The sequence below is a fragment of the Phyllostomus hastatus genome, unplaced genomic scaffold (genome assembly GCF_019186645.2).
Source record: "Phyllostomus hastatus isolate PE091 unplaced genomic scaffold, TTU_PhHast_1.1 phas_contig_86, whole genome shotgun sequence".
NCBI lineage: Eukaryota > Metazoa > Chordata > Mammalia > Chiroptera > Phyllostomidae > Phyllostomus > Phyllostomus hastatus.
Genome location: NW_025333977.1, coordinates 90,182,884 through 90,207,117, shown reverse-complemented (window position 1 = coordinate 90,207,117; position 24,234 = coordinate 90,182,884). Strand labels below are relative to the sequence as shown.

Genomic DNA, 24,234 nt, shown 5'->3' with positions numbered 1-24,234 from the left:
AATTCTATAACAAAACTATCAATCTATGAAGATAGACTGAATTAGACATGCAAGAATTTTTAACAATCAATGTACTATATTCCTTTGCTTAGGAAGATACCAGCAATGAGTTCTAGCAAAATAAGCATGTAAATCAGGAAAGAGGGAAACATGGGATTCAGCGGACAGAAAAGGAGGGAAGGTAAGTCCAGGTTCACAGGCAAGAGGAAGCTGTCAGCCCATCCTGGGTCAGGAAGAAGAGGGTGGGAGCTCATAGATAATCTGAACCATTTGCTGGTGCAATTAGCAAACAATATCAAGAAGGATTTGTAATGCCTGTTGGGCATTTGGGGAAAATTAATAATTTGAATTACAAAACAAGCAAAAATCAAGACAATTATTCAATTCAGGAAAAATGAAAAGTTGGTCAAGAAAGGGAACCTCCTTCAAAAAATTAAAAATGGAACTACCTTTTGACTCAGCGATTCCACTTATGGGAATATATCTGAAGAAACCCGAAACACCATGACAGAACGTAAGTGCCACTATATTCACTGCAGCGTTATTTACAATCACCAAGATAGGGAAGCAGCCAAGTGTCCATCAGTAGATGAGTGGATGAAATAGTTACTTGGCCTTATAAAAAAGGAGGAAATCCAACCTTTTGCAACAGCATGAACTTGGAGAACATTATGTTAAGTGAAATAAGCCAGTCAGAGAAAGATAAGTACCACATGATTTCACCTGTATATGGAATCTAATGAACAGAATAAACTAACAAACAATAGAAAAAGACACACAGATACAGAGAACAGCTGTCAGAGGGGAGGGAGATCAGAGGGTGAGTGGAAAAGGTGGAGGGATTAAGCAAAAAAAAAAAGTCATAGGCACAGACAACAGTATGGTGACTACCAGAGGGATAGAGGGGTGGAGGGAGGGAGAAGAGGGTAAAGGAGGGGTAAAAGGTGAAGGAAGGGCATTTGACTCGGGGTGGTGAACACACAGTGCAATATACAGATGAGGTATTATGGAATGGTATACCTGAAGCCTATATAATCTTATTGACCAATGTCACCCCAATAAACTCAATTAAAAAAAAAGGAAAGGAAACCTCATCAGAATAGCCAATTTCCTTGATTCTCAGATGCACGTGTTTTTACATTTTTAAAGAGTCTGAAATCAGACCACATCTTCCGGTTGAAGGCATTGCACGGTCACTGTTGGCCAGACTGCAGTCCTATGGAGCTGTCACTGCCTGCGCTTGAACTTGGTCATTATTCTCGTGTTCTGATTCCACAACACCACTCAACTGACACTTGAGTCTACAAACCATTTTAGGATTATATGAGGAAGGGATAGGAGTCCTGGTTTGTCAGAAGACCTTCTGTGGACACCTTCCGATAAGATCAAGAAAGTGCCAGCATCCAGACTTGCAGCAGCTTGGAAGGAGGTGCTGGAGAACAGAGTGGAACACTCTGTCAAAAGTGCTGTCCCTGAACCCTGGGTGGTCCAGAGAACCACGTGCTAAAACAAGCACACAAACAACAGCAGCAGGAATGAGCACTGGCAGCTGAATAGAGGAGTGATTCAGAAGATTAACTATGAATTCAAAGGCAGTTTCAAGATATTTAATTTTGCTTCAGTTTTTCTTTTTTGTATGCACAAAACTGATAGATGATTAAAAATGTCTAAACAAGAGCACTGTCAATAAGTTTACATTAAAAAATTCAAGTAATAAAAGAGTTTGGCAGCATATATTCTTTCTCAGTGGTTCATAGTACAATTGAGGGTGTAATCTAAGGCATTATTGGTAGTAGTGAACAATTCTACATATTCATAATAATGTAAATACTTCACGTTGATTGTTAATTTAAAATATTAACTATTACAAGATTAAATGACTAATATTACATAATTATAGCGGGAAGATGGGGAAAGGGAATGAGTGTGTGCTTTGAGGTGGGAGAGAATGGGGGCAGGTGAGCGGGAAGAATCCTCACCTCCATGAGGGGAAGTCAGGAGGCGAAGTCTGGGATGGACGTGTGTTTCTGAGAAATCTAATTTAAAAACATGGGCACAGAGAAACAGTTGGAGTAGTAGTTGTTATTGGGAAATGGAGTTGGCATGGGGGAGGAGTAGGTTACTTGGGTTTTTTTAAATAATTTTTCAACTCTGCATCATTACCTTAACAAAAATAAATTTTTAAATAAAATTTAAAAAAAGACTCAAGCCCATTCTGTGCTGTTTTCACGACAGATGTACACATATTCTTTTCAGGCCATATGTTCCAGCTTTTAGTTTGAGAAACCTGGTTGCTGTGAGAGACTGCAGGACGAGCTCTGGTGTCGGTTGTCTGCATTTGCGTCTCGGGTGTGTCGCTTACTAGCTTTGTGGCCTCGAGCATATTGTCCAGCTTCTCTGCCGTTGGCTTTGCTCGCCTGTAAAATGGGCAGAAGGCTGCATGTGCCCCTGGCTGTGGGGAGGATCGAAGAGAGAGGCTGCGTCAGGTCCCTGGTGCGGTGCTTGTTCCAGGCTCAGCTCGGCGCGACTTTAACTCCATTTGATTGTACACACCTGCTCCCCCCACCCAGTGGGCTTCCCGCCCTCTTAAGAACACAGCTGACCCCTTGAACTCGCCCCTATGCTCAGGGACCCCAGGCCCCAGCAAGGCCCTTTGCCCACCCTGTTCACCTGCAGCCATCTTCTGTCCAAAGCTGAGAGGGCCCTGAGTATGACAGTGGCCCCATTGTCTCTGTCCAAATGAATACCACAGCAATGTGGCTGGAGGCCAGGAGCCATTTGCCATTCCCCAGGGTCTGGGAGCAGAGGCCTGAGCCCCAGGCCTGGCATGGCGCAATGAGCCCAGCCTGCCCACGGGTCTGATGGAGGCATGATAAACTCGCCACCCTGCTCCTGATCCAGGGTCTGCAGAAGTCAGCCCCCCACCCCGTCCCACACAGCAACCGTGGTGGGGCTGTGGGCGGCCACAGTCTGGAAGGCAAAGAGCAGCCCTGCCCTCCAGCCCCGCACCCTTCTTCCCCTCTCACACCCCGGGCAGGGCTCTGCTGGCAGTGGCTTCACAGCTACAAGGAGCTTTGTTAGAACTTGAAAGCAGGTATTTTGTTTTTCCTGTGTTGGATGGGAGAGCTGCTTGCTCAGGGCTCCCTCTCCCAGGGCAGGTAGGCAGTTCATGTTTATACATGTGACCCAGAAATATCTAATGAGCCTCACACCAGGGCTGTTGCCATTGCCTGGACCTCAAGGGTGTCACAGCTTCCTCCAGCTACTCTTTCAGAGGCTGGGAGGGACTGTCAGAGAGCAGAGGCAGAACAGACGGAGGGGAACAGGAACAGCCCTCTCCTAGTGCCATGAACACTTGGGAACATAACAGTGTCCTCTGGGTCTCTGAGCAAAAGTTGTGTCCCCGAGCACATCACTCCACAACAGAGTGTGCGTGAAGCTACAGGGGAAACAGGACAGGAAGCGACAATGAGGAGCTGGAGAGGGTGGCGAGGGGGAGCCATTAGGAAAGGGGATGCCCCGGGTCCTTGAGAGGGTGGAATAAAGAAAAACACACACAGAGCCCTTGAATCAGAAATGTGGGTTCCAATCCCCGCCCTACCGCATACCAGCAGCAAGTCACACAGAGCCTGAGTTTCTTCACCTAACAACAACAGCAAACACTTAGCAGGGTTGTAGTGGGAGAATTAAGTAGATCTTGGCCTCCAAGTTTTGCAAAATCTAGCCTTTCTTGCCTCCCATGCATTGGAGGGACATCTGGTGCATCACGGAGGCACATTTCCTGATTTCTACTCGGGACTGAGTGGTCCCTGGCTGACCCGAGGAGGAAGGACCGGGAGGGCCCAGGACAGAGCCGCGTGGGGATGCAGCATGAGAGAGCTGTTCCCCCAGCCTCCCCTGACCCAGGCAGGTGGGGATGGCGTGGGGCTGAGGGGACATCCACTCCTTAAAGATCTCTGGGTAAGGAGATTTGGCAGTCCTCCAGGTCCACATGGGTGTAGTGAGAGGCACTCTGACCCTGCAGGCTGTCCCTGACCCTTTCCCAGCTTCCTGTCCCCTCCAGACCCCGACAGCTGCCTGCCCGGGCGGTGAGTAGCACAGCTGTGTGATGTCTGTGTGCTCCTCCCACAGGCTACCGAGTGGGCCTCCAATGAGGACACGCGCCGCTCCTGCCAAAGCAAAGGGAAGACTGAGGTATGTGGCCTTGGTGGTCTGGGGTCCTGGCTGTGAGCCAGCAGGAGGCTTGTGGTTTCTGGGATGGACGGGCATGTTGTGGGCACAGAGCCGCCGGCTTGGAGGCCCAGCTTGGATGAGCTGGGGCTACTGTGCAGGTCAGGCTCAGCCCTGAGCCTCTTTGTGGGCAGTGAGCAGCAAGATGGCCTGGGAGGGAGCTGTGGGGTCAGGGGATGTCCACGGCTGCCACCCGAACTTCGGAGCAGGGTGCAGGTGGAACACAGGGGAGAGCTTTGAAATGTCTGTGATGAAGCCGTGTGAAGGAAAGACACCAGTGCTGTGTCTGGAGAGCCAGCCCCTTTACCACTCCCCTTCTCGCTTCAGGAGGAGTGTCAGAACTACGTGCGAGTCCTGACCGTCACTGGCCGGAAAGTGCTCGTGTGTGGGACCAATGCCTTCTCCCCAGTGTGCTCCAGCAGACAGGTGCGGCCGCTTGGGGCGCAGCAGGCGGAAAGGGGCACCAGGAGGTTCTGCTGCCCACACACACAGCCTTGCAGGGGGGCTGCCAAATTCAGCAAACAAGGATCACAAAACAAACCCCAAAACAAGAAAGGATGCCCAGTTAGATTTAGTTTCCAATAAACAACAAATGACATTTTAACATAAGTACATTCCATGCAAGATTTGGGACATATTAGGTTGGCCAAAAAGTTCTTTTAGTTTTTTCTGTAAGATGGCTCTATTAGCGCTTATTTGTCTTTAACTTCATTTGACACAATTATATTAGAGTTTATTGTGATAGCGGTCATATCAGCATGCATTTTTTAAAAACTTATCAAAATTGATGAATTTTTGTGCAGCCATTTTAATATTAAAGATGGAAGAAAATATGCAACATTCTCAGCATATTATGATTTATTTATTTTAAGAAAAGTAGAAACACAAAAAACGATTTGTGCAGTGTGTGGAGAAGGTGCTGTGACTGATGAAATATGTCAAAAGTAGTTTGTAAAGCTCCTTGGTACTATTGACATTTTGGTCCAATAGTTCTTTGCTGTGGGGCTGTCTTGTGCACTGGAAGATGCTTAGCAGCACTTCTGGCCTCTACCCACTAGAAGCCAATAGCAGGAGGTAGCTGACATACTCAAAACATCCAAATCAATAATGTTGTTGGCGAGAATGAAAAATGTGTCTTTTATTTTACAGCAAAAACTAAACAGACTTTTTGGCCAACCTAACACACTAAAAAAATTATTTACTGTGCATCGCAATTCAAATTTGACTAGGCCTCCCGAATTTGATCAGTCTACCTTACCACACATGGGCCAGGGGCAGGTGGAGCTCCTGGCCCAGCCTCCCCTTCCATGAGGGCTGCCCCCTCACGGGGACTGTGGGCGGGCACCGAGGAGAAGCCCGGGAGGGAGAGGCCCACAAAAACCAGGGGCCCAGAAGAAAATAAAACTCCAAGATGGAAAAACACCTGGATCTCATGGAAAAGCACCCCATCTCCCTGTCATTCCCAGGTGGGGAACCTCAGCCGGACGATGGAGAAGATCAATGGTGTGGCCCGGTGCCCCTACGACCCTCGCCACAACTCCACAGCCGTCATCTCCTCCCAGGGAGAGCTCTACGCGGCCACAGTCATCGACTTCTCAGGTCGGGACCCTGCCATCTACCGAAGCCTGGGCAGTGGGCCGCCCCTTCGCACTGCCCAGTATAACTCCAAGTGGCTCAATGGTGAGGAGGCACAGCCCCAGTGGCGGGGTTCCCCTAGTTCTGACGCTCCAGCCCAGCCTGACCCCCACCAATCCTCCTTCCTGCCCAAGCTCTCAAAGGGCTCATACTTGCTTCATCAAGAGACCCAGAGTGGGGGGTGTGTTGGCCAAGAAGATGGACTGTGGCTGAAATCACAGATGTCCTGAGTACCCAGGACAGACGGAGGACAAACTATGAGGGGAAAAAGAGATTTAGCAACTAATTTGGGGGAATGGTTATGGGGAAGAAGAGATGGGGAGGGGACAGTATGAGGTTCCTGCCTGTTGGAGTTGAATCCTGCTTCTCCACCAACTGGACAGGAGGCCTTGAGCAAGTACGGACCTTTCTGTGCCACAGTGCTCTCATCTTAATGCGGGGCTAACCGCAGTGCTGACCTCACAGGTTGTTCAGAAGGTCAAATGGCTGATCCATGTAAATACTCTTGTAGTGCCTGGCGTGCAGGGAGTGCTTATAGTAATTCATGTTAACTATTATTATAACTGCGCTGTGCATTGGAGGTGGGAACTGGGTCGGTTAGAGCCCCTGGGTCACCAAGCTGGTGGAGGGCTGTCAGGATGCTTGTCTGGGGAAACGGAAGTAGTCGAGTCCTCCCCACTCTGACCCCTTCCTCCCTGCTGGCCTGGCCCGCCCCTTGCTCCTCTTCTGCCCCCAGAGCCAAACTTCGTGGCGGCCTATGATATCGGGCTGTTCGCATACTTCTTCCTGCGGGAGAACGCGGTGGAGCACGACTGCGGGCGCGCCGTGTACTCCCGGGTGGCCCGGGTGTGCAAGAACGACGTGGGGGGCCGCTTCCTGCTGGAGGACACCTGGACCACGTTCATGAAGGCCCGGCTCAACTGCTCCCGCCCGGGCGAGGTCCCCTTCTACTACAACGAGCTGCAGAGTGCCTTCCACCTGCCGGAGCAGGACCTCATCTACGGGGTCTTCACCACCAACGTGTGAGTCCCCGCCCTCTGCTGCCCTTTGCCGGTGATGCTGGGGAGACGCTCTGATCTGGTCGTGCAGGCTGGTGGGCTCAGGGAGGACCCTCTCTGAGTCTCGTTTCTTTTCCTGTACAAGGGGGATTGTTGTGTCTTCTGCACCGGGACATCTGGGATTTTGTGGCATGCGGCCTCTGCAGCCGTCAGCATTTATTCTGTATTGCTGTGAAGGGCAGGCCTAGGCCAGATACGAAGAATGAAAGGAGCTGGATTGCAGCTTCCTGAAGAAGAATTTGCTGGTGAGGAAAGTGACATAGTTGCCTCGAATAGGGGATGGCATCTCCGGAAGGGTCTGGCAGCAGCCTCTTGGGGAGGTTCAGAGGGGTTCTTTCCAGTCCCTTCCAACCTCAGGATTCCATGGCCCTGCTAACCTAACCAGCAGAGTCTTCTGGCAGTCCTGACTGCACCGGCAAGCACAGGCTGGGAGTCAGAGCCCCTAGTTTCCCAGGTGTAAGAAAGGGCAGCCCCCACAAAGATCCTGAGCCCTCCTCCTACCCCCCACCCCCCCACCCCCGCTATGTCGAGGCTGACCCAGTTAGGTGATTTTCACACAGAGAATACTGAATGGGTGGCAGAGACCAAGGAAAGCATTTGTTGTACAGGATGCTGCACAGGGTTCTTTGTAAGAACATCAGAAACACATGAGCCATAGAGGTGCTTGTGTACCTTGGGCCCCACCTAGCAGGCATTGGATGAGGGCCAGGGTAGCTATGGGGAGGACAGTCTGAGGGGCTGCCCAGGGCTGAGAGTAAACCTGGGAAGCAGGAATGGCCAGAGGGACAGAATGCAGCACAGCCCACACAGGTCAGGAGCTGACAGCCAGGCCTTAGTGACCAGCCTGGCAATCAGCACCAGAAGGGGAACAAAGGACAGGAGCCACTGGAGCAGCATCAAGAAGAAACGATGGCATTAGTGTAGATTGCAAATAGTTTGCTTTGTGTGCCTTCTCCATGCCAAGTGCTTATTGGGTGGGTTGGGGGTGGAGGGGGGATACCAGGTAGCAAGAGCAGGCCAGTCTCTTCCCTTAAGGAGCTTACATTCTAGAGAGGGTGGTTATTACATAATTTTAATTGTGATAAATGCTACAAAGGGAAAGGGTGGTGCACAGGGAAACCTCTAAAGGTATGGAGGGGTGGTGATCTGGGAAGACTTCCTGTAGGAAGTGACATCCACAAGGATAAATAAGAATTAACTCCGGGAGAGGAGCAGTCTAGCCCAAGGGAGCAACACTTGCAAAGCTTTTGGGTAGGAAGAAACGTTTGAGGAATGGAGCCAGAGCAGTGTAGCAGGAGCCTGGAGGGTGAGGAGGAGAAAGACAGGAGAAGGGGTGGAAGGGCTGGGATGGGGAGGATTATGCCCTGCAGGCCTTGTAGACTGCTTTACAGGTTTTGATCTTTATCCTAAGAGCAGTCAGTTAGAGAAGGGCTTGAAGCAAGCCAGAGACTAGCTTGGAGGTACATTTTGTACATTTTGAAACACACCTCTGGCTGCTGTGTGGAGAACCGATTAGAGGAGATGAGGCAGGCTGCAGGGAGGCCAGCCAGGAGGACAGTGCAACACCCAGAGGAGACGATGGGGCCAAGAGCAGGCAGGAATGCGCACACTGGGGAGAGGGGCTAAATGCACAGAACAGAACTGGAAATGTGGTATAGCGGTATCATCTCTGAACTGTTCACATCAGACTCAGAGACTCGGACTGTGACTGAAAGGGGTCTTGGAGGCCGTCTGGCTCAGGGCATTGTGGTCTGCAGTGTATCAGCAGTTTGGTAACCCACGTTTTTTAAAAAGTAAAATGAAATAAATAAAACAGAATAGACTAGAATAGAAATATCAGAGTATCATGTATTTAACAAGGGTTATTCTTGTTTCATAAAAATTCATTGCAGATAAGTGTGCATGCCATACTGAGTTGTGGTCTAAAATGTGTTTCCTACAGTGGCTATGGATGAAATGTTCGAAGACACCGACTTTGTTTGACCTTCCCACAGGAGAAGGGAGGGGGTGAGAAAGTAGCACAGAGGAACCCCCCAGTGCCTCTCATCAGTGGGTCTTTCATTCCCACGGGGCTTCCTCCCTCACAGGTGTTTAATCAGCCTTGGAGCAGTGCTGGGAGGTGCCCTGAGAGCAGGCTGTGGGGTTCAAGGAGGGCACTCAGACCTGCGGCAGGGGTGGGGGGCAGCGCGGCATCCTACCCTCTCTCGCCTTTCAGAAACAGCATCGCCGCTTCTGCCGTCTGCGCCTTCAACCTCAGTGCCATCTCCCAGGCTTTCAATGGCCCGTTTCGCTACCAGGAGAACCCCAGGGCTGCCTGGCTCCCCATTGCCAACCCCATCCCCAATTTCCAGGTACAACTTCTCCTCTCTTCCCTCTCTGCACACACTGCCTTTCACTGGACTACTAGCCACAAGCTGGTTCCCGAATCTGTCCCTGCTGGTCTGCACCCATCTGAGGGGTCGGTCTACAGTGGTCCCCTAAAAGGGCGGTGACCTCTAAGACTGTGGAATGAGAAAGGTCGAGGGGGTGGGACACCCAGCAAGGGAACATGCCCTGAGCCATCTGTAAATGTAGCCCTACCTCCAGGGAAGTGGGGAAGTGAGACCTCAGCTGTACTCCGTGTAGGGGACCAGGACAGCATGAATGAGCTGTGTGGCTAGAATTTGGGGATTTTAGCTGGAATCTGCTTGTAGTCTACAGGGTGTGTGCCAATGCTCAGAGGGCCTCTGAATGCTAGGAGCGGTGAGGGCACTGGGTGCCCTGGGTAGTAGGAGCACCACCCTCAGGGCTGTGATGGAGAAGGGGGAAGAGCCATGGGGCATAAGCTACTTTCACATCCATGAGACTTCCTGCCCAGGGCCAGAATGGACCAGGGAAAGAACTTCAGACTTTGCAGTCCAACAACACTAATCTGGATCTAGCCCTCTCTCTGTGTGTGACCTTGGGCATGTCACTCAGCCTCCTTGAGTCACCTTTTCTTTATTTGGCATGTAGGGATAATTTCAATAACAGATATGTGTGAGGGTCAATGCATACCTGGTGTGGTGGTTGGAATGTAGTAGGTGCTCAATGAATGGTAGTTGCCTTCCAGTTTTGGTTTGAAAGGCATAGCAACTTCAGCAGGTAGAGTCACAGGAGAGGGAAGGCAGGGCTTGGCACAACGTGAAGGGGGTGACCTACAGCAGCAGCATCTGATCACAGGACACTCATTATCCACATTCAAATGATCCATTTTTAGATAATCCAGTCCCCTTTGTATCTCCCCCTCTTCTTCCCCAGCCCTGGCTGCTCTTGCCTGCCCCATCTTCCCAGCTCCAGTTTCCCTTATTTCCCAAAAAAGAGGCATCTGTTACTGGAACAGGGTGCATGGGACTCAGTGGGAATACTGGGGGCGGGGCGGGGGTGGGTGGGTGTGGACCGAAGAATCAGAGTCTGCCAGTAACCACCTGGGTTACAATAAGGAAGGAGGGACATAGGGGATTTGGGCAGCCCCAGCGGCTGGGCACCTGTGACCCGCCTCCCCGCGCAGTGCGGCACCCTGTCTGAGGTGGGCCCCAACGAGAACCTGACGGAGCGCAGCCTGCAGGACGCACAGCGCCTGTTCCTGATGAGCGAGGCCGTGCAGCCGGTGACTCCCGAGCCTTGTGTCACCCAGGACAGTGTGCGCTTCTCACACCTCGTGGTGGACCTTGTGCAGGCCCAAGACACGCTCTACCATGTGCTCTACATCGGAACGGGTGAGCCCGACCCCGGATCTGGGCTCGGAGTGGGAGGAGGTTGAGGAGCCAGGGGCTGGGGCCCAGAGGTTTCTTCTGGGCCTTTAAGGCCACCCTCGTTTGACCCTCCCAGAGTCCGGCACCATCCTGAAGGCATTGTCCACGACAAGCCGCAGCCTCCGCGGCTGCTACCTGGAAGAGCTGCACGTGTTGCCCCCCGGACACCATGAGCCACTGCTCAGCATGCGAATCCTGCACAGCGCCCGCGCACTCTTCGTGGGGCTGAGTGACAGGGTGCTGCGCATCCCGCTGGAGAGGTGCGCCTCCTACCGCAGCCAGGGGTAAGCTGTGCCAGGGGCGGGCCTCCCCTGTCCCTGCCAATCGTGCTTCGGGAGAGGCGCTTTGGAGTCTGTTGGACCTGGGGTAGCATCCTGGCACAGTCTCCAGCGACATGCCTTTGGACAGTCAGTGACTTAACCTCTCTGGACCTTGGTTTCCTTCTCATAACATCTCGGATAATCGGTATAAACCATTTGCCGCTGCCTGCAGGTGTGACGGTGGTTGCTATCCCTGTGGTCAGCCGGTAGTTAGAGCCCACTCGATTTCTTCTCAGCCCCTTCTGTTCAGAGTGCGGTCTTTATCTCTGAAACCACAGCATTTGTTTCAGAGAGGTGGGCGCAGACTGCAGGCCCCACTTTGAGTCACCACCCCACCCCCATTTTTGCTCCTCTTGCTTCCTTAGAAGAGGCACAGCAGCCTTGCTTGGGTGGAGTGGAGGTCAGGCACCGTGTGGACCCTTGCATACCCTTCCCAACTGCTTCCATGATCAGTCCTCTACACCTTGGCTTTGAGTGGATTCACAAATTTGGCAACAGTGACACTGACATTTAAGGGGGAAACAAAAGCTTATCCCACAGCCGAATGGAGATATAGCTCAGAGTGTGACCCTGTGAGCCTCCCCAAGCTGCACCCTCTCATTTTTAAGCTAATCAAAAGCTGCCTTTAGCTGGCATAGCCACAGCCCACACGGGCACCTGTGGCCTTTGCAACACAGAGACCTTCTGGCTGTGCCCATCTGTCCGTGAGATTTGGGAGACAAACAAAGTTTCTGCTGCCAGGGATTTGCCTCCAACCCCAGTGGTGCGCGCTGGGAGCCGGGTAGAGGCTGGGAGGGCAGGGGAAGAGTCTGGATAGTCCCACTGCGGGGGCGGAGAGGGCAGTGGGCAGACACACAAGCCCCCCTCAGCCCCAACACATGGCTCCATCAACAAACCACCAAACATTTGCTTAGCCCTAGTGTGTGCAGAGCACTCGGCAGGGCTGTCACTGAGAGAGGAGCTGGGCAAGATGAAATAAGCCTAGAAAACCTTCACTTTCCCCAGAGGTCTGAATGTGTGGTGGGGGCAGAAACCTTGGCTTGTGTCCGACACGTGGGAAGGGGTGGGGAGGTGGTGGGAGGGACTCGCAAGCTGGATCTGGGCACACCTGGGCTCCATCTCCGCTCCATACTTAACCATTTGAGCTTCAGCTTTTTCATCAGGAAAACAAGGGCAGGGGGAGAGCAATGGAGCAAACGATACTAAATTTTGGCCACGTTCTTGTAAGAATTGGGAATGATATTCCCAATTCTTACACCTATAGAAACACCTATCCAGTGAATCATAAGCGGTAGCTAGTGTCCTTATTCCTTTATTATCTCCAGAAACTCATCTAGGGGCCCCTTGGGCCCTCAGGAGTCTATAGTCCACGACCTTCACTGCAGACAGCACTGCCTGGCAGTGATCACAGGCTACCTGCCGACGGCATTCCCCCCACAGCTTGTGTTCTCTAACTCTCCTGCTGTTAGCAAACTCTTCACACAAGCCTTGCTCTTTAAGAGGTGATACGTCCTTAAAGGTAAACTCAGTGTCCCAGTATTTTTTATATTCCACCAGGAGGCCACACCCAGCCCAAGGCATAAAGAGGCCTTCCACGCAGGATCGATTCTTCTTGGTTTGGCCTGGAAGGAGGTTGGTGCAGGAGAGGAGTGAGGAATGAGACTGGAAAGTGGGCTGAGGCCAGCGGAGAATGCCAAGGGAGGATTTTGATTTGAATGCTGTGGCTGTGGGCACTGAAATGGTCTTTGAGCAGGGGGGTGAGTGACAGACAGTGTGAATGGGTGTTTTACAAAAATCAGGCAGACAGTGGCAGGCAGCGCTGTCGTGGGGCAGATGGTCGGCCAGCGCGAGCTGATGTGGCTCTAGCCAGATAAGAAGCCATGGGGTCTGCAGCGGAGCAAGAGGAAGACAGGTGCTGCCGGGATGCGTCCCCACCCGGGTGGCGCTGCAGAGTGGGGAGAGGCGGCTGCATAGCGTGGCCTGGTGGGACAGCAGTTAGAAAGAGGTCAGTCGGGAGTCTAAAACTTTTATCCTACTGGGCTCCTGAGTTTGGGATAAGAGCCATTTATGTGTACAGTAAAAACCTTGTCATAAAGCTATAGGTGGATGTACAAATGTAAAATGTGAAGCTTCATTATTGCACAGTTAACAAAAGGGCCAGAGTAAACCCACGCAGCCACCACACTGTCTCTCACACAGCGCACAATGTGTCTGTCAGAGCTGGCGTGTTACGGGCTGGGTCGACACAGGGTGTTTCCCAGGGCAGACATTTCATGCTTTTTCCCTTATGCCTTCCAAAGCTGGCAGGAGGATGGGGGTGGGTAAGCAGAGTCCCTTTAGGTCCCCTCCTCTGCCCAGAACCCTAGTCTGGCCAGAGAGAGGCCAGGGCTCAGAGGAGGAGGAGCAGAGGGAATGAACGCTGACTCGGCTCTACCAAGCAGGTGTTTGTGCATGAGCCACCCCCTTCCTCCGTCCAGCATGTCGTTCGGGCTGCACTGGAGGGGGTCGGCCTCCACCCCAGCTCCCCCAGGAGGGAGGCTCCCAGTGTCTCCTCCTCACCTCCCTCCCTGCCAGGGGGCCTTGGACCACCTCTGCTGCCATCTTAAAGAACAGCCACTTGCTCCCAAGTTCCTGGGACACTGTTGCTATGCTGGACAGCTCCCATTTAGAGACTTGCGGCCTGCTGCTGGAAACTGCCTGCTTGCAGCTGTGGCCATCCATCTCTGTCCTGCCTGTGAGCCCATGGAATGAACCTGTTCCCTTCTATAATGGCTGCTTGAGACATTGCAGTAAAAAAGACATGGTGATACATTATTGGTCTGACAGCTGCTTTTATGACAGAAACTCTAAACTGCCACCCAATCCTATGGCCAGAGACACACTTTAACTCTTCCCTGCTTGGAGCTTTAATTTTCTTAAGAATGTTCCCTGCTCTGTGAGCCTTGGAGTGGCTTTGGAGTGGCATTTGGCAATTGCAGCAAATGCAGACAAGTGAGCTCAGACACTAGCCCCAGGGCAGCCCTGCAGGCGCCCTCAGGCAGCCAGGGCCAGGGGCAGGACAGGGCAGGGGGGTCCTGGGGGTCCTGGGATCCAGGGGGTCCTCTCAGGAGAGGCTGAGAGGTTGAGGCTGATTAAGGGGCAGGGGGAGAGCAGGGCTGGGGCAAGCATCTACTCTAGGTTGCTCACTCTTATTCTGTCAGGGGTTGAGATACAAGGCACTTTATGTCTTGGCTTCGGAATGTTGATTAAAGTGGCCCTGAAACAGCAGTTCTCAGCCATGCTGTTCACTAGGATCACCTGGGGAGCACTTGGAAGACTCCAGTGCCTGGCCTAGTCTGGTCCAAAGGCCCAGAGAAAGTTGGGGTTTTTGTTTTGTTTGCTTAAGCTTTTTAAAAGACCCCCAGGAGATTCTACTTTGCAATCAAGACTGGGAACCTCTGTTCTAGAAGTGGCTGGGCCCGGGATGAGGGAAATGGCATGAGGCAAATTGCATTCCTCCCGAGTCTTCTGCTTTTATCTGTGTAAGCTAACTCAAATTTTCCACTCTTACTTATTTTCTCTACTGGCCGTCATTTGTTTTTGATATGTAACATTTTATTTATTATTATTAATAATCACTGGTCATGGCTAGTTCTCCCCTCCTCATTTTAAAAATGTAATGCATGCTGCTTATAAAGTGCAGTATCAGCTGCCTCTGGAGTTTGGTGCCCGTTCCTGAGAGCTGCGGAAGACACACTCGGGAGTGGGCTACACTGAGTTCTGACTGGTTGGATTTTGCTGGCAGCCAGTTTGGTCCAAGCGTCAGCAAGAGAGCAGAATCTCAAGACCACAGAGAGCCGGGACTGTGTTTACACATGCATTGCATTTAGTCCCACGACGCCCAGTTTGATGCATCCACTGAGGAAGTAGCCCTGAATCAAATCACTGGTCCGAGATGAGAACCTGAACACACTTACACTGTACAACGTGCACAGGTTGCGCTCGAGTGAATAAAGTGGAGACAGATTCTTGAGCAACACAAGAATATTCTGGATTCTTGGGTAGGCCAGAGTATGCTTCCTGGGGTCCAGCAAGGCCCTCACCTACTGATCCCCCAAGCATGGCCTCCCTTATACAAGGTCATGGGTCACTGGAACAAGGGACAGCATTGTCTTCTTTGACCTCCACTGATGACAAGAGGGAGCCCCACCCTCTTCTCCATAAGGTCTCTCATAAAACCTCTTTTCCCTCATCTGGTTACATGGTTCATTGAATTCACTAAAAATAAAGAACTCACCTGACAGGTGACTCTCCCTGAAGCCTCAAGGGAAAAAGAGGATTCTATTCTGGAGACAGCCAAAGGGCCAACCACTTTGAGTATCCCTTTAGCCCTTGACCTCCCTGGCTCCTTTGGCCAGTGGAAAGTTCCTCTGCAGACTCCACAGGGATGATAACAATGTCTTCCTTATTTGTTGTGTAAGTTCTTTCATGCATTTAAAGTGCTTACAGTGATGCCTGGCACACAGCAAAGTGTTCAGTGAACTTACTACTGTGGAGAGCAACTGGATGGAAAGGGATGCCCAGAGGGGAGTGGCCGGGTGTGTTACTGGGATGCAGGTGAGGCTGGGAGACCAGTGGGCTGAGTCTCAGGACCTCTGTCTGCCAGGGCATGCCTGGGGGCACGGGACCCGTACTGCGGCTGGGACAGGAAGCAGCAACGTTGCAGCACACTCGAGGACAGCTCCAACATGAGCCTCTGGACCCAGAACATCACAGCATGTCCTGTGAGAACCCCTCTGAGACACCCCCAGGACCTTTCCCCCCAACTCAGATTGTGACTCCCTGTCAGAATCCCCACATGTCCTAGGACCTGTGCCTTGCGTGACTGGACCCGGCCTCCGATGTGTGCCTGCAGGTGCGGAACATGACGCGGGATGGGGGCTTCGGCCCGTGGTCAACATGGCAGCCATGTGAGCACTTAGATGGAGACAACTCAGGCTCTTGCTTGTGTCAGGCCCGAGCCTGTGACACCCCGCAGCCTCGCTGTGGGGGCCGAGACTGCGTGGGGCCAGCCATCCACATCGCCAACTGCTCCAGGTATGCGGGGATACAGGGCTTGCTTGGCTGCTTTCTTAAACCGGAGCAGGGCATCCCCAGCCAGATGTTTGCACTAGTGCACAGAAACCACTTCAGGGCTGTGCAAGGGACAGGACAGGTAGCTAAAGTCTGAGGCAGGACACATGAGCCCTGGGGGAGTTTCCACTCTGGTGGGGGGGAAGTTCTGCCTTGTGGGGGCTCTTGATATTGTGTGAAAAAGAGGGCTGGACAGACATGGCAGTCACCTCCCGGACAGATCTAGCCTTAATAAGCCTTATTGTCCCAAACACAAGGGACAGCATGGCCTGGTAAGGCAGGCAGACCTAGTGCCAACCCTGAGTTGCCACTGTCTGGAGGTGTGGCCTTGACCAAGCCACCTAACCCCTGGAGCTTCCCTAAGTGAGGGCTACACTCCCCACCCCAGGAGTCACTGGGAGGGTTACAGGAGATACTGAAAGGCTTGCACGCCGCCTCGTACCTGGGGGCTCCATAAAGGGTTATAACAACTAACCCACAGTTCTGGACACTCTTAAAATAACTTAACTCTGTATGCATTCATTAACTGAACTGTCACAACCACCTCATGGTGGCAGGAATATCATCATTACTCTTACTTTGGAGATGAGAGTGTGGTGAAGCACACAGAAGGTTTTAGTGACTTGCCCAGGCTTATACAACCAGTCAGTGGTGGAGTCAAAATTTGAAAACTAGAGTCTAAGTAGACAGGAGTAAGTGGTGTACGAGGGTGGAGCAAAGCAGGCGCAGGAGTAGAACAGGAGAGGGCGCATGCGTTTGAGTGCAAGGGTCAGCCAGCCAAGAAGGCTGAAACACAGGTTGCAGATTGGAAGAGCGAATTGGGGCCTTCTCTAGAGAATGTATCCTTTTGCCCCTGTGAGTAGAGTCTATGTCCTGTCTGTAGCCTTATCCCTGAGCACAGCTGAATATATGCAGGAAAGCTCTCAAGACATGTTTGATGAATGAATGGACAAATGAACACATGAATGAATGAGTTTGCCTGAGGTGGCCTGGTTAGGAGCTGATATTTTCTGTCACCATCTGGCACTTGCTGACAACAAAATCCATCTGCTCAGTGTAGACTAGATCAGAGAAGTAGGGCTCAGAGGTCATCTGTCTCCGTCCCCTCCGACCCTGCCAGGAATGGGGCGTGGACCGCGTGGTCCTCCTGGGCCCTGTGCAGCACAACCTGTGGGATAGGGTTCCAGGTCCGCCAGCGAAGTTGCAGCAACCCTGCTCCCCGCCACGGAGGCCGCATCTGCGTGGGCAAGAGCCGGGAGGAGCGGTGAGCTGGGCTGTGGCTGGGGCCCTCTGAGACCTAGAAGTTGGTCCTGAAGTCCCAGAGTTTGGAGGGAGGGGTGTGGGCAGGGGGAGCTCTGCAGGAGATCCAGGGGACTCCAGCCCTTCCCAGTTTGCACTTCCAGCAACCTCTTACTCTCTTATTAGGGAAGGGGGTGCCTGCTCCCTAGAGTGACCCTCTCCCTTCATACTCCTCAGGTTCTGTAACGAAAACACGCCTTGCCCGGTACCCATCTTCTGGGCATCCTGGGGCTCCTGGAGTAAGTGCAGCAGCAACTGTGGGGGCGGCGTGCAATCACGGCGTCGAACCTGCGAGAATGGCAACTCCTGCCCAGGCTGCGGAGTGGTGAGGGTCAGGGCGGGTCCAGGGGGGACTGGGACTCGAGACCTGTAGCCAGCTGGAGGGCAGGCCAGATGGACCTCAGGGCAGGCCTGGGAGCTGCAGGCTATGAAACAACCCCGGCTCCTATCCCCAAGGAATTCAAGACGTGCAACCCCGAGGGCTGCCCTGAAGTGCGGCGCAACACGCCATGGACGCCGTGGCTGCCGGTGAACGTGACTCAGGGCGGGGCACGGCAGGAGCAGCGATTTCGCTTCACATGCCGCGCGCCCCTGCCCGACCCCCACGGCCTGCAGTTTGGGAGGAGAAGGACCGAGACCCGAACCTGCCCAGCGGACAGCTCGGGAACCTGTGACACAGACGGTACAGCCCCGCGCGCACCACACAGGCCACCCTTCTTCCCAGGTCCAGAGCAGTGGGGGCGGGGCGGGGCGGCGCGGCGCGGCTGGGAGCAGGAGCTCCGGATGGGGGGGCAGAACGCACGGTTTGGAGAAGCTCTTGTTGCTGAGGCCCGTCCTTCCACCCGCAGCCCTGGTGGAGGATCTCCTGCGCAGCGGGGGCACCGCCCAGCACATGGTGAGCGGGGGCTGGGCCTCCTGGGGCCCTTGGTCGTCCTGCTCCCGGAACTGTGAGCTGGGCTTCCACGTCCGCAAGAGGACCTGCACGAACCCGGAGCCCCGCAACGGGGGCCTGCCCTGTGTGGGCGATGCCACTGAGTATCAGGACTGCAATCCGCAGGCTTGTCCAGGTAACGCTGTGCTAATTAATCTTGGTTCAGATAAACCCCCGCCTAGGGAAACCTCCCCGCAGGGAACCCCCATCTGGGAGACTCCCAGCCCTACCCAGGCCACACCTCATGCTCAGGTGACCTCTTCTTCCAGCCGGATCGATACAAGCCGGGGCCCCAGAACAATTTGTTGCCCTGAACGTGGACTCAGCAGCTGCTCCCAAAGAGCAGAGCTTTTCCTCATCTTCCTATCACTTTTTTCTCTCCTCAAGTGGGCTAGCCTGATAAGGAGCTTGTTTTGAGTTAGTTTTTGATGCCTCCTCTGCAGCCTCCATTTCTCCCTGCCACCCCCACAGGGAGGGGCCTCTTCCTAACCCTGAGCTTTGTGAGCTCTGTGAGTGGGATGGGGTGGATGTTGAGGCCTGTGTGGCCCAGGGCAGGCATGGCCTTGCCTGGGATGGGGCAGGAGACTGTCTAGGGTCCTTCTAGCACCTGTAGCCCCCTTCACACGCCCCCATCCCCTTGTAGCTCGAGGCGCCTGGTCCTGCTGGACCTCCTGGTCCCCATGCTCAGCCTCCTGCGGTGGCGGCCACTATCAACGCACACGTTCCTGCACCAGCCCCGCGCCCTCCTCAGGCGAGGACATCTGTCTGGGGCTGCACACAGAGGAGGCACTGTGTGCCACACAGGCCTGCCCAGGTACTGAGTACGTCTGGCGTGGGCTGGGGAGCACCACGGAGCCCGCCAGTCCTCACCGGGGGTGCTGGGCCGTTAACCTCGTCCCAACCCACAACCCACAGAAGGCTGGTCACCGTGGTCTGAGTGGAGTGCATGCACCAAGGATGGAGTCCAGACCCGCAGCCGGCACTGTGAGGAGCTGGTCCCAGGGCCCAGCACCTGTGCCGGAAACAGCAGCCAGAGCCGCCCCTGCCCTTACAACGAGATTCCTGGTAGGCCTTCCAACCGCAGGCTTCAGCCCAGTGCTTCCCACTGAGTCCCCAATTTCCTTCCCCTTCTGAAGCATATATCGTGGGGTAGGGTGCAGGAAGGCACAGCAGGGTGGGAGGCACATGGCCCGCAGGTCTATCCCACAGCTCAGTGCTGACCCAGGGGTTCTCCTCCCAGAGATACACTGAGCCCGAGGGACCCCTGTCATCTGCTCCCTGCCCCAACACCCGCTCTGCTTCTCTTCCTGCAGTGATCCTGCCTGCCTCCAGCGTGGAGGAGGCCACCGGCTGTGGAGGTAAAAGGAACCTGCCCTCCCCACTTATGACACTCTCCTTCTACCCCTCCTCTTTAAGGAGGAGGCCCACCTTGCTTTGAAATCTGGAACTCCTCCACCTCCCGCTCCAGACAGACAAACCTTGTGGAGGTTCCTGCTGCTTTAGACCATGTGAAGGGGTTCTGGGCCATTTCATCCATGCCCCCCAACTAGGAGGCAGTCATCAAGGAGAGTATTCAAGAAGAGTCACCCAGTCCACATCCTCTGCTTGCCTGACACAAGCCATAGGTGGTCCTGTGACAGAGGTCCCTGGTGAGGGCTGCCCAGCCTGCTGTTTCCATTGGCTCTGGCCTCAAAGCTCTTTATACCTCTGAGCCTCCTGCTGGGAGGCAGTCGGAAGACTCTCCTCTGCTCAGTGGCCCTTCCCTTATCACTTACCTCTCTGTCCCCTCCACCCCCCAGGGTTCAGTCTCATCCACCTGGTAGCCACGGGTGTCTCCTGCTTCCTGGGCTCTGGACTGCTGACCTTGGCAGTGTACCTGTCCTGCCAGCACTGCCAGCGCCAGTCCCAGGAGTCCACACTCGTCCACCCTGCCACCCCCAACCACCTGCACTACAAGGGCGGGGGCACCCCGAAGAATGAGAAGTACATACCCATGGAGTTCAAGGTGAGAACCCACCTGTAGAAGCGGAGGACAGGGTGATGGGTACAGTGGTTCTGGCTCTAAGGCGGGCATACTGGGCTGGGCACTTGGGAGGGAGCAGAGGTGTTGTGAACAGATTCCTGTGTCAGCAGTTACAGTGTCCTTTTGTTCACTGGCTCCTGATCTCCTTGACCTGGCCACCCCCTTTCCTCACCTGTCCCTTCACCCCTTCTTTTGTCCCGTCCTCCTCCCACAGACCCTGAACAAGAACAACCTGAGCCCCGACGGCAAAGCCGGCTTCTGCACACTACAGCAGACCAACGTGTACACCGCCTACTACCCCAGCCCGCGGAGCAGACACGGCCTCCGGCCCGAGGCCGCACCTGGACAGCGCTGCCTCCCCAACAGCTGATACCGCCGTCCTGGGGGCTTGGGCTCCTTGCCTTCCTGAGGCACAGACACAGAGTAGCTGGAAATGGGACCTTGGAGCCAGTTTGGTTTTCTCCTCCTGCACTAGGCCAAGAACTTGCTCTCTTGCCTTGCCTTGCCTTGCCCGGGTTCCATCTGGCTTCAGAGAGCTCTGGCTGGCAGTGACCATGGGAGAGAGGGCTGGCTTCAGGCCGGCACATGGCTGCAGTTCCAGCTCAGCCCAGGTGTCTTATGGCCTCCTTTCGACTCACCACATGCTGACCTCTCCTGCTGTGTCTGGTTGTGGACCTCCTGGGCATGTGAGCAGCTGGAGAGTGGAGGTGGCAGGAGGGCAGGGTCTTAGGTTGGGGTTGGAAATGACAGTTGTGTGGCCATCATGGGCTGAGCCTGCCCCTCTCTGGCTGGCCCTGGGAAGGCCTTGAGCTACATCCTGTTTCTTTCTGAAAGAAATTAATCAAATGGCCCCAGAAGCTCTGGCCTCTTTGCGCAGGGCTGAGCCATTGTGGTGCTGCCCCAATGTGACAGAGGGACCAAGGCCGGCCCAGGTTGTCTACCTGTGCCTAGCAGTATGTACGTTGCCCAGGGACATACCTCTGGCAAGAGGCAGTGAGAACTGAGGACTAAAGACTCATCATTGCCGAGAAGCCTTTCGGTCTGGGCTGGTATACGCCTCAGCCTTGCCCTCAGAATGCACTAAAGATGGCCCAGGAGAAAAGGAGGCAGGAGCCCAGCCTCCATGCCCCTATGGAGACTGTCTTCCAGCTGCTGCTCAAAAGAGCTGTTGGTTGAGACCTGCTAGGGAGCCTCTGCTGGCCCCTCACCTGTTCAGGAACACACACACACAATCACAGCCTGCTACAGCAACAAAAAGGTGTTGGGCTGTGGCATTGTTAATTAAAGATGATATCCAGTCTCCAAATGGAACTTTGTCTTCGTGCATATGCGCGTGGGCTCCTCTTGGCGCGGTCTATTCGGAGTAAGGCACTGGGGTGGCAGATGGTCTTCTCAGGGGGAAGGAAATGACCCAAGCAGAGTTTGACTTCAGTAGAGGATATCTTTCCATTTGTGAATACAAACACACACATTGCCCTCAACTGTGTTTGGAAGAGAGATCAGGGGCAAACAAATCCACAAGCGGCAACACAGTTTGTTGCTTGTGGGCAAGGTGTGCCCACAGCAGGAAAGGTTTCTGTCTGTTCTCTTAGCAGCTCTTCCAAGCAACAGTTCCAGAGAGGAAATGCATGAGTCCAGCAGGGGAATATTGGTGAGGGTTTTTTTATGGGGTTTTTACAATGCTGAGTTTAATAACACCAAAATTGACAAGAAATGAGTAAGCCTGTGAGGTGGAGGAAGCCCCATGCAGTTTTTGCTAGATTAAATAAAGATCACCTCAAAGTCTCAGCCCACCAAATCAGCACTACTGTTTTGGATGAGAATGATGGACATGTTAAATTTAGAGAGCAATTTCCTGACTTAATAGGTTGGGTCACAGGATTCTAAGCAAAATCTACTTGTTGGTCAGGCTGTGATCCTCGTGGTAGAGGAGGAATAAAAGGGTATTTTGTTGGACCCCAGGTCCTGGAATCCCATGCTTACTGGGACAACTGAAAGAGCAGTGCCCTCAGGCCGGGAAGAGTGCAGGCAGAAAGCTCAGGGGACAAGGAGTATTTCTGAAGCTTTGGGATTTCTCACTGGGTTCCTGTTAGTTCCATGGCTGCAGACCTTGTGGGGGCCTGAGGGTGTGTGTTAGATCTTGGGGTCTTGTATTCCCTTGGACCTGGTAGAGCCAGTAGAGTTCGAGTGTTTGAGGGCCCAGTGTGCCTGCTTCCCAAAGGCCACTCATGTACGTCCAAGTAGGGGGACTAGATATGTCTGTAGGAAGCAGTCATAGAAAAGGCCCAAGTAATGCCCACCTCCAATTGACTGGAATGGCATCAGGGGGAAGAAATCCATGGTGCCATGGCAAAACTCTTTTTATAAAAACTTGTGTTTTTGGAGACATGCCCATTCAGATCACACGAAGGGATCCATACCATGCAAAGCAGCTTGCACGGTTGGCAAAGGCTGTTCCACAGCCAGCCCTGGCTCAGAGATGAGGAAGCTAGGGATGTGTTTCTTGACAAGGAGGGTGTGGTACTTTCTGGCAGGTGCTTGAGGCCACACAGGTGGCTGTATGGTGTCTGGAAGCGGAGATATGAGAGGTAAGGGGGCTTTATGGGCCCAGGCAGCTTAGCAAGAGATGGAGGAAGATGCATGGTTGGGTGTCCCAGGCCTCAGTAACTGTGTGTGTGCTTTCTTACTATTAAAATAATACATGTTCATTACAGAAAATTTAGAGGATACAGGGAACGAAAACATATAATCAGTTATATTAAAAACCAAGACAGAGACTTAGGGATTTAAATGGTGGGGTAAAGACATTTCTTCCCCTTTCTCTCAACAACACTCCAAAAGCAAAGAAAACAATAGCTCTGTCACTATTTTCAATAAAACTAGAATGTCTCTGTAATCCCAAATCATAACACATGAAGACAGAAAGCAGGTGGAGGAACTACAGTTGTCCAGTGGAGTGGATGTAGGTCAAACCTAAGCATGAGAGCAACATCAGAACGAATCAGCAATCGGAGGAATCAGGCATTGGGAAAGGTGAGGTTAAGATGGGAGCATGAAAGAGAGGGGCTGGTTAAAAATCTCATGTGTTGACCTCAGCTAGACCCTCAACCCGTCTTTATTTTGAACTTTTACAGTCAGGTCACCATTCCTCTGTCTCCACAGGGGCAATATATATGTTCCCCTGAGACACTGAACCAGAGACACCCTGGACATGGAGATACCAGGCACCGAGGTGGGTGTGTGGTGCAGCCTGTTTGGAGAGCTGGCGACTGTGTGATTATCAAGGGGATTCAGCAGTTGCCTTTTCCAGCTAACTCCAAGACTCTGGCACCCAGGTTTCTCCCCCTCCTGCTCTGCACAGGAGATTGGGAAAGGATTCTTTGAAGAAATAAATCAAGCCTATGGACTCAGAAAAAATGAGCCAGCTAGTCATCCATGCAACAGTCTTACTGTTACAGGGTGCAGCCAAGAAGGGGGACCCCAAATGGGCATTTAAAACGGGGTCCAGAACTCAAGGTGTCCAAGAGATTTTAAGATGTCTCCATCCCCCCCACCCAGGGTGTGGGTTGGGGGAAGGGACAAATGGAGCAAGGCCATTGAGATCTGTTTTGCATAGCAACAGCCTTGCAGCTACCCTCTGGTGTGGTCATTTAACATATCTATAGCCTTTGGCTGGTCGCTTAGATATGTTAAATAGCTGTGATCATCTCTGAGCCAGGGGAATGGAAGTAACTTCCCCACCAACACGTGACTGGGGGCAGATCCCCCCAAGCTACAGCGCCTGCGCTCAGAGGAGATTGGCTCCAGGACGTGGGGCCACATCTGCCCAGACTCAAGATAGCAGACCAGTAAA

At 53.2% G+C, this 24,234-nt stretch overlaps 1 protein-coding gene across 2 annotated transcripts in view; it reads left to right on the top strand.

Moving 5' to 3' along the window:
- SEMA5B (semaphorin 5B) overlaps positions 1–21,674 on the top strand; it is a 54,092-nt gene extending 32,418 nt beyond the window's left edge. The window contains exons 5-22 of one of the 2 annotated variants that reach the window (XM_045851872.1): positions 4,132–4,194; positions 4,558–4,656; positions 5,697–5,910; positions 6,602–6,887; positions 9,139–9,274; positions 10,453–10,660; positions 10,773–10,980; positions 15,662–15,779; positions 15,911–16,092; positions 17,249–17,392; positions 17,605–17,752; positions 17,884–18,109; positions 18,276–18,494; positions 19,002–19,172; positions 19,274–19,423; positions 19,672–19,716; positions 20,158–20,363; positions 20,596–21,674. In XM_045851872.1, coding sequence (XP_045707828.1) covers positions 4,132–4,194; positions 4,558–4,656; positions 5,697–5,910; positions 6,602–6,887; positions 9,139–9,274; positions 10,453–10,660; positions 10,773–10,980; positions 15,662–15,779; positions 15,911–16,092; positions 17,249–17,392; positions 17,605–17,752; positions 17,884–18,109; positions 18,276–18,494; positions 19,002–19,172; positions 19,274–19,423; positions 19,672–19,716; positions 20,158–20,363; positions 20,596–20,751 — 2,979 coding nt within the window. In that variant the 3' untranslated portion in view covers positions 20,752–21,674. The remainder of the gene's footprint in view (positions 1–4,131; positions 4,195–4,557; positions 4,657–5,696; positions 5,911–6,601; positions 6,888–9,138; positions 9,275–10,452; positions 10,661–10,772; positions 10,981–15,661; positions 15,780–15,910; positions 16,093–17,248; positions 17,393–17,604; positions 17,753–17,883; positions 18,110–18,275; positions 18,495–19,001; positions 19,173–19,273; positions 19,424–19,671; positions 19,717–20,157; positions 20,364–20,595) is intronic. The other variant, XM_045851873.1, reaches the window with a different exon arrangement.
- The last annotated feature ends 2,560 nt before the right edge of the window (positions 21,675–24,234 follow it).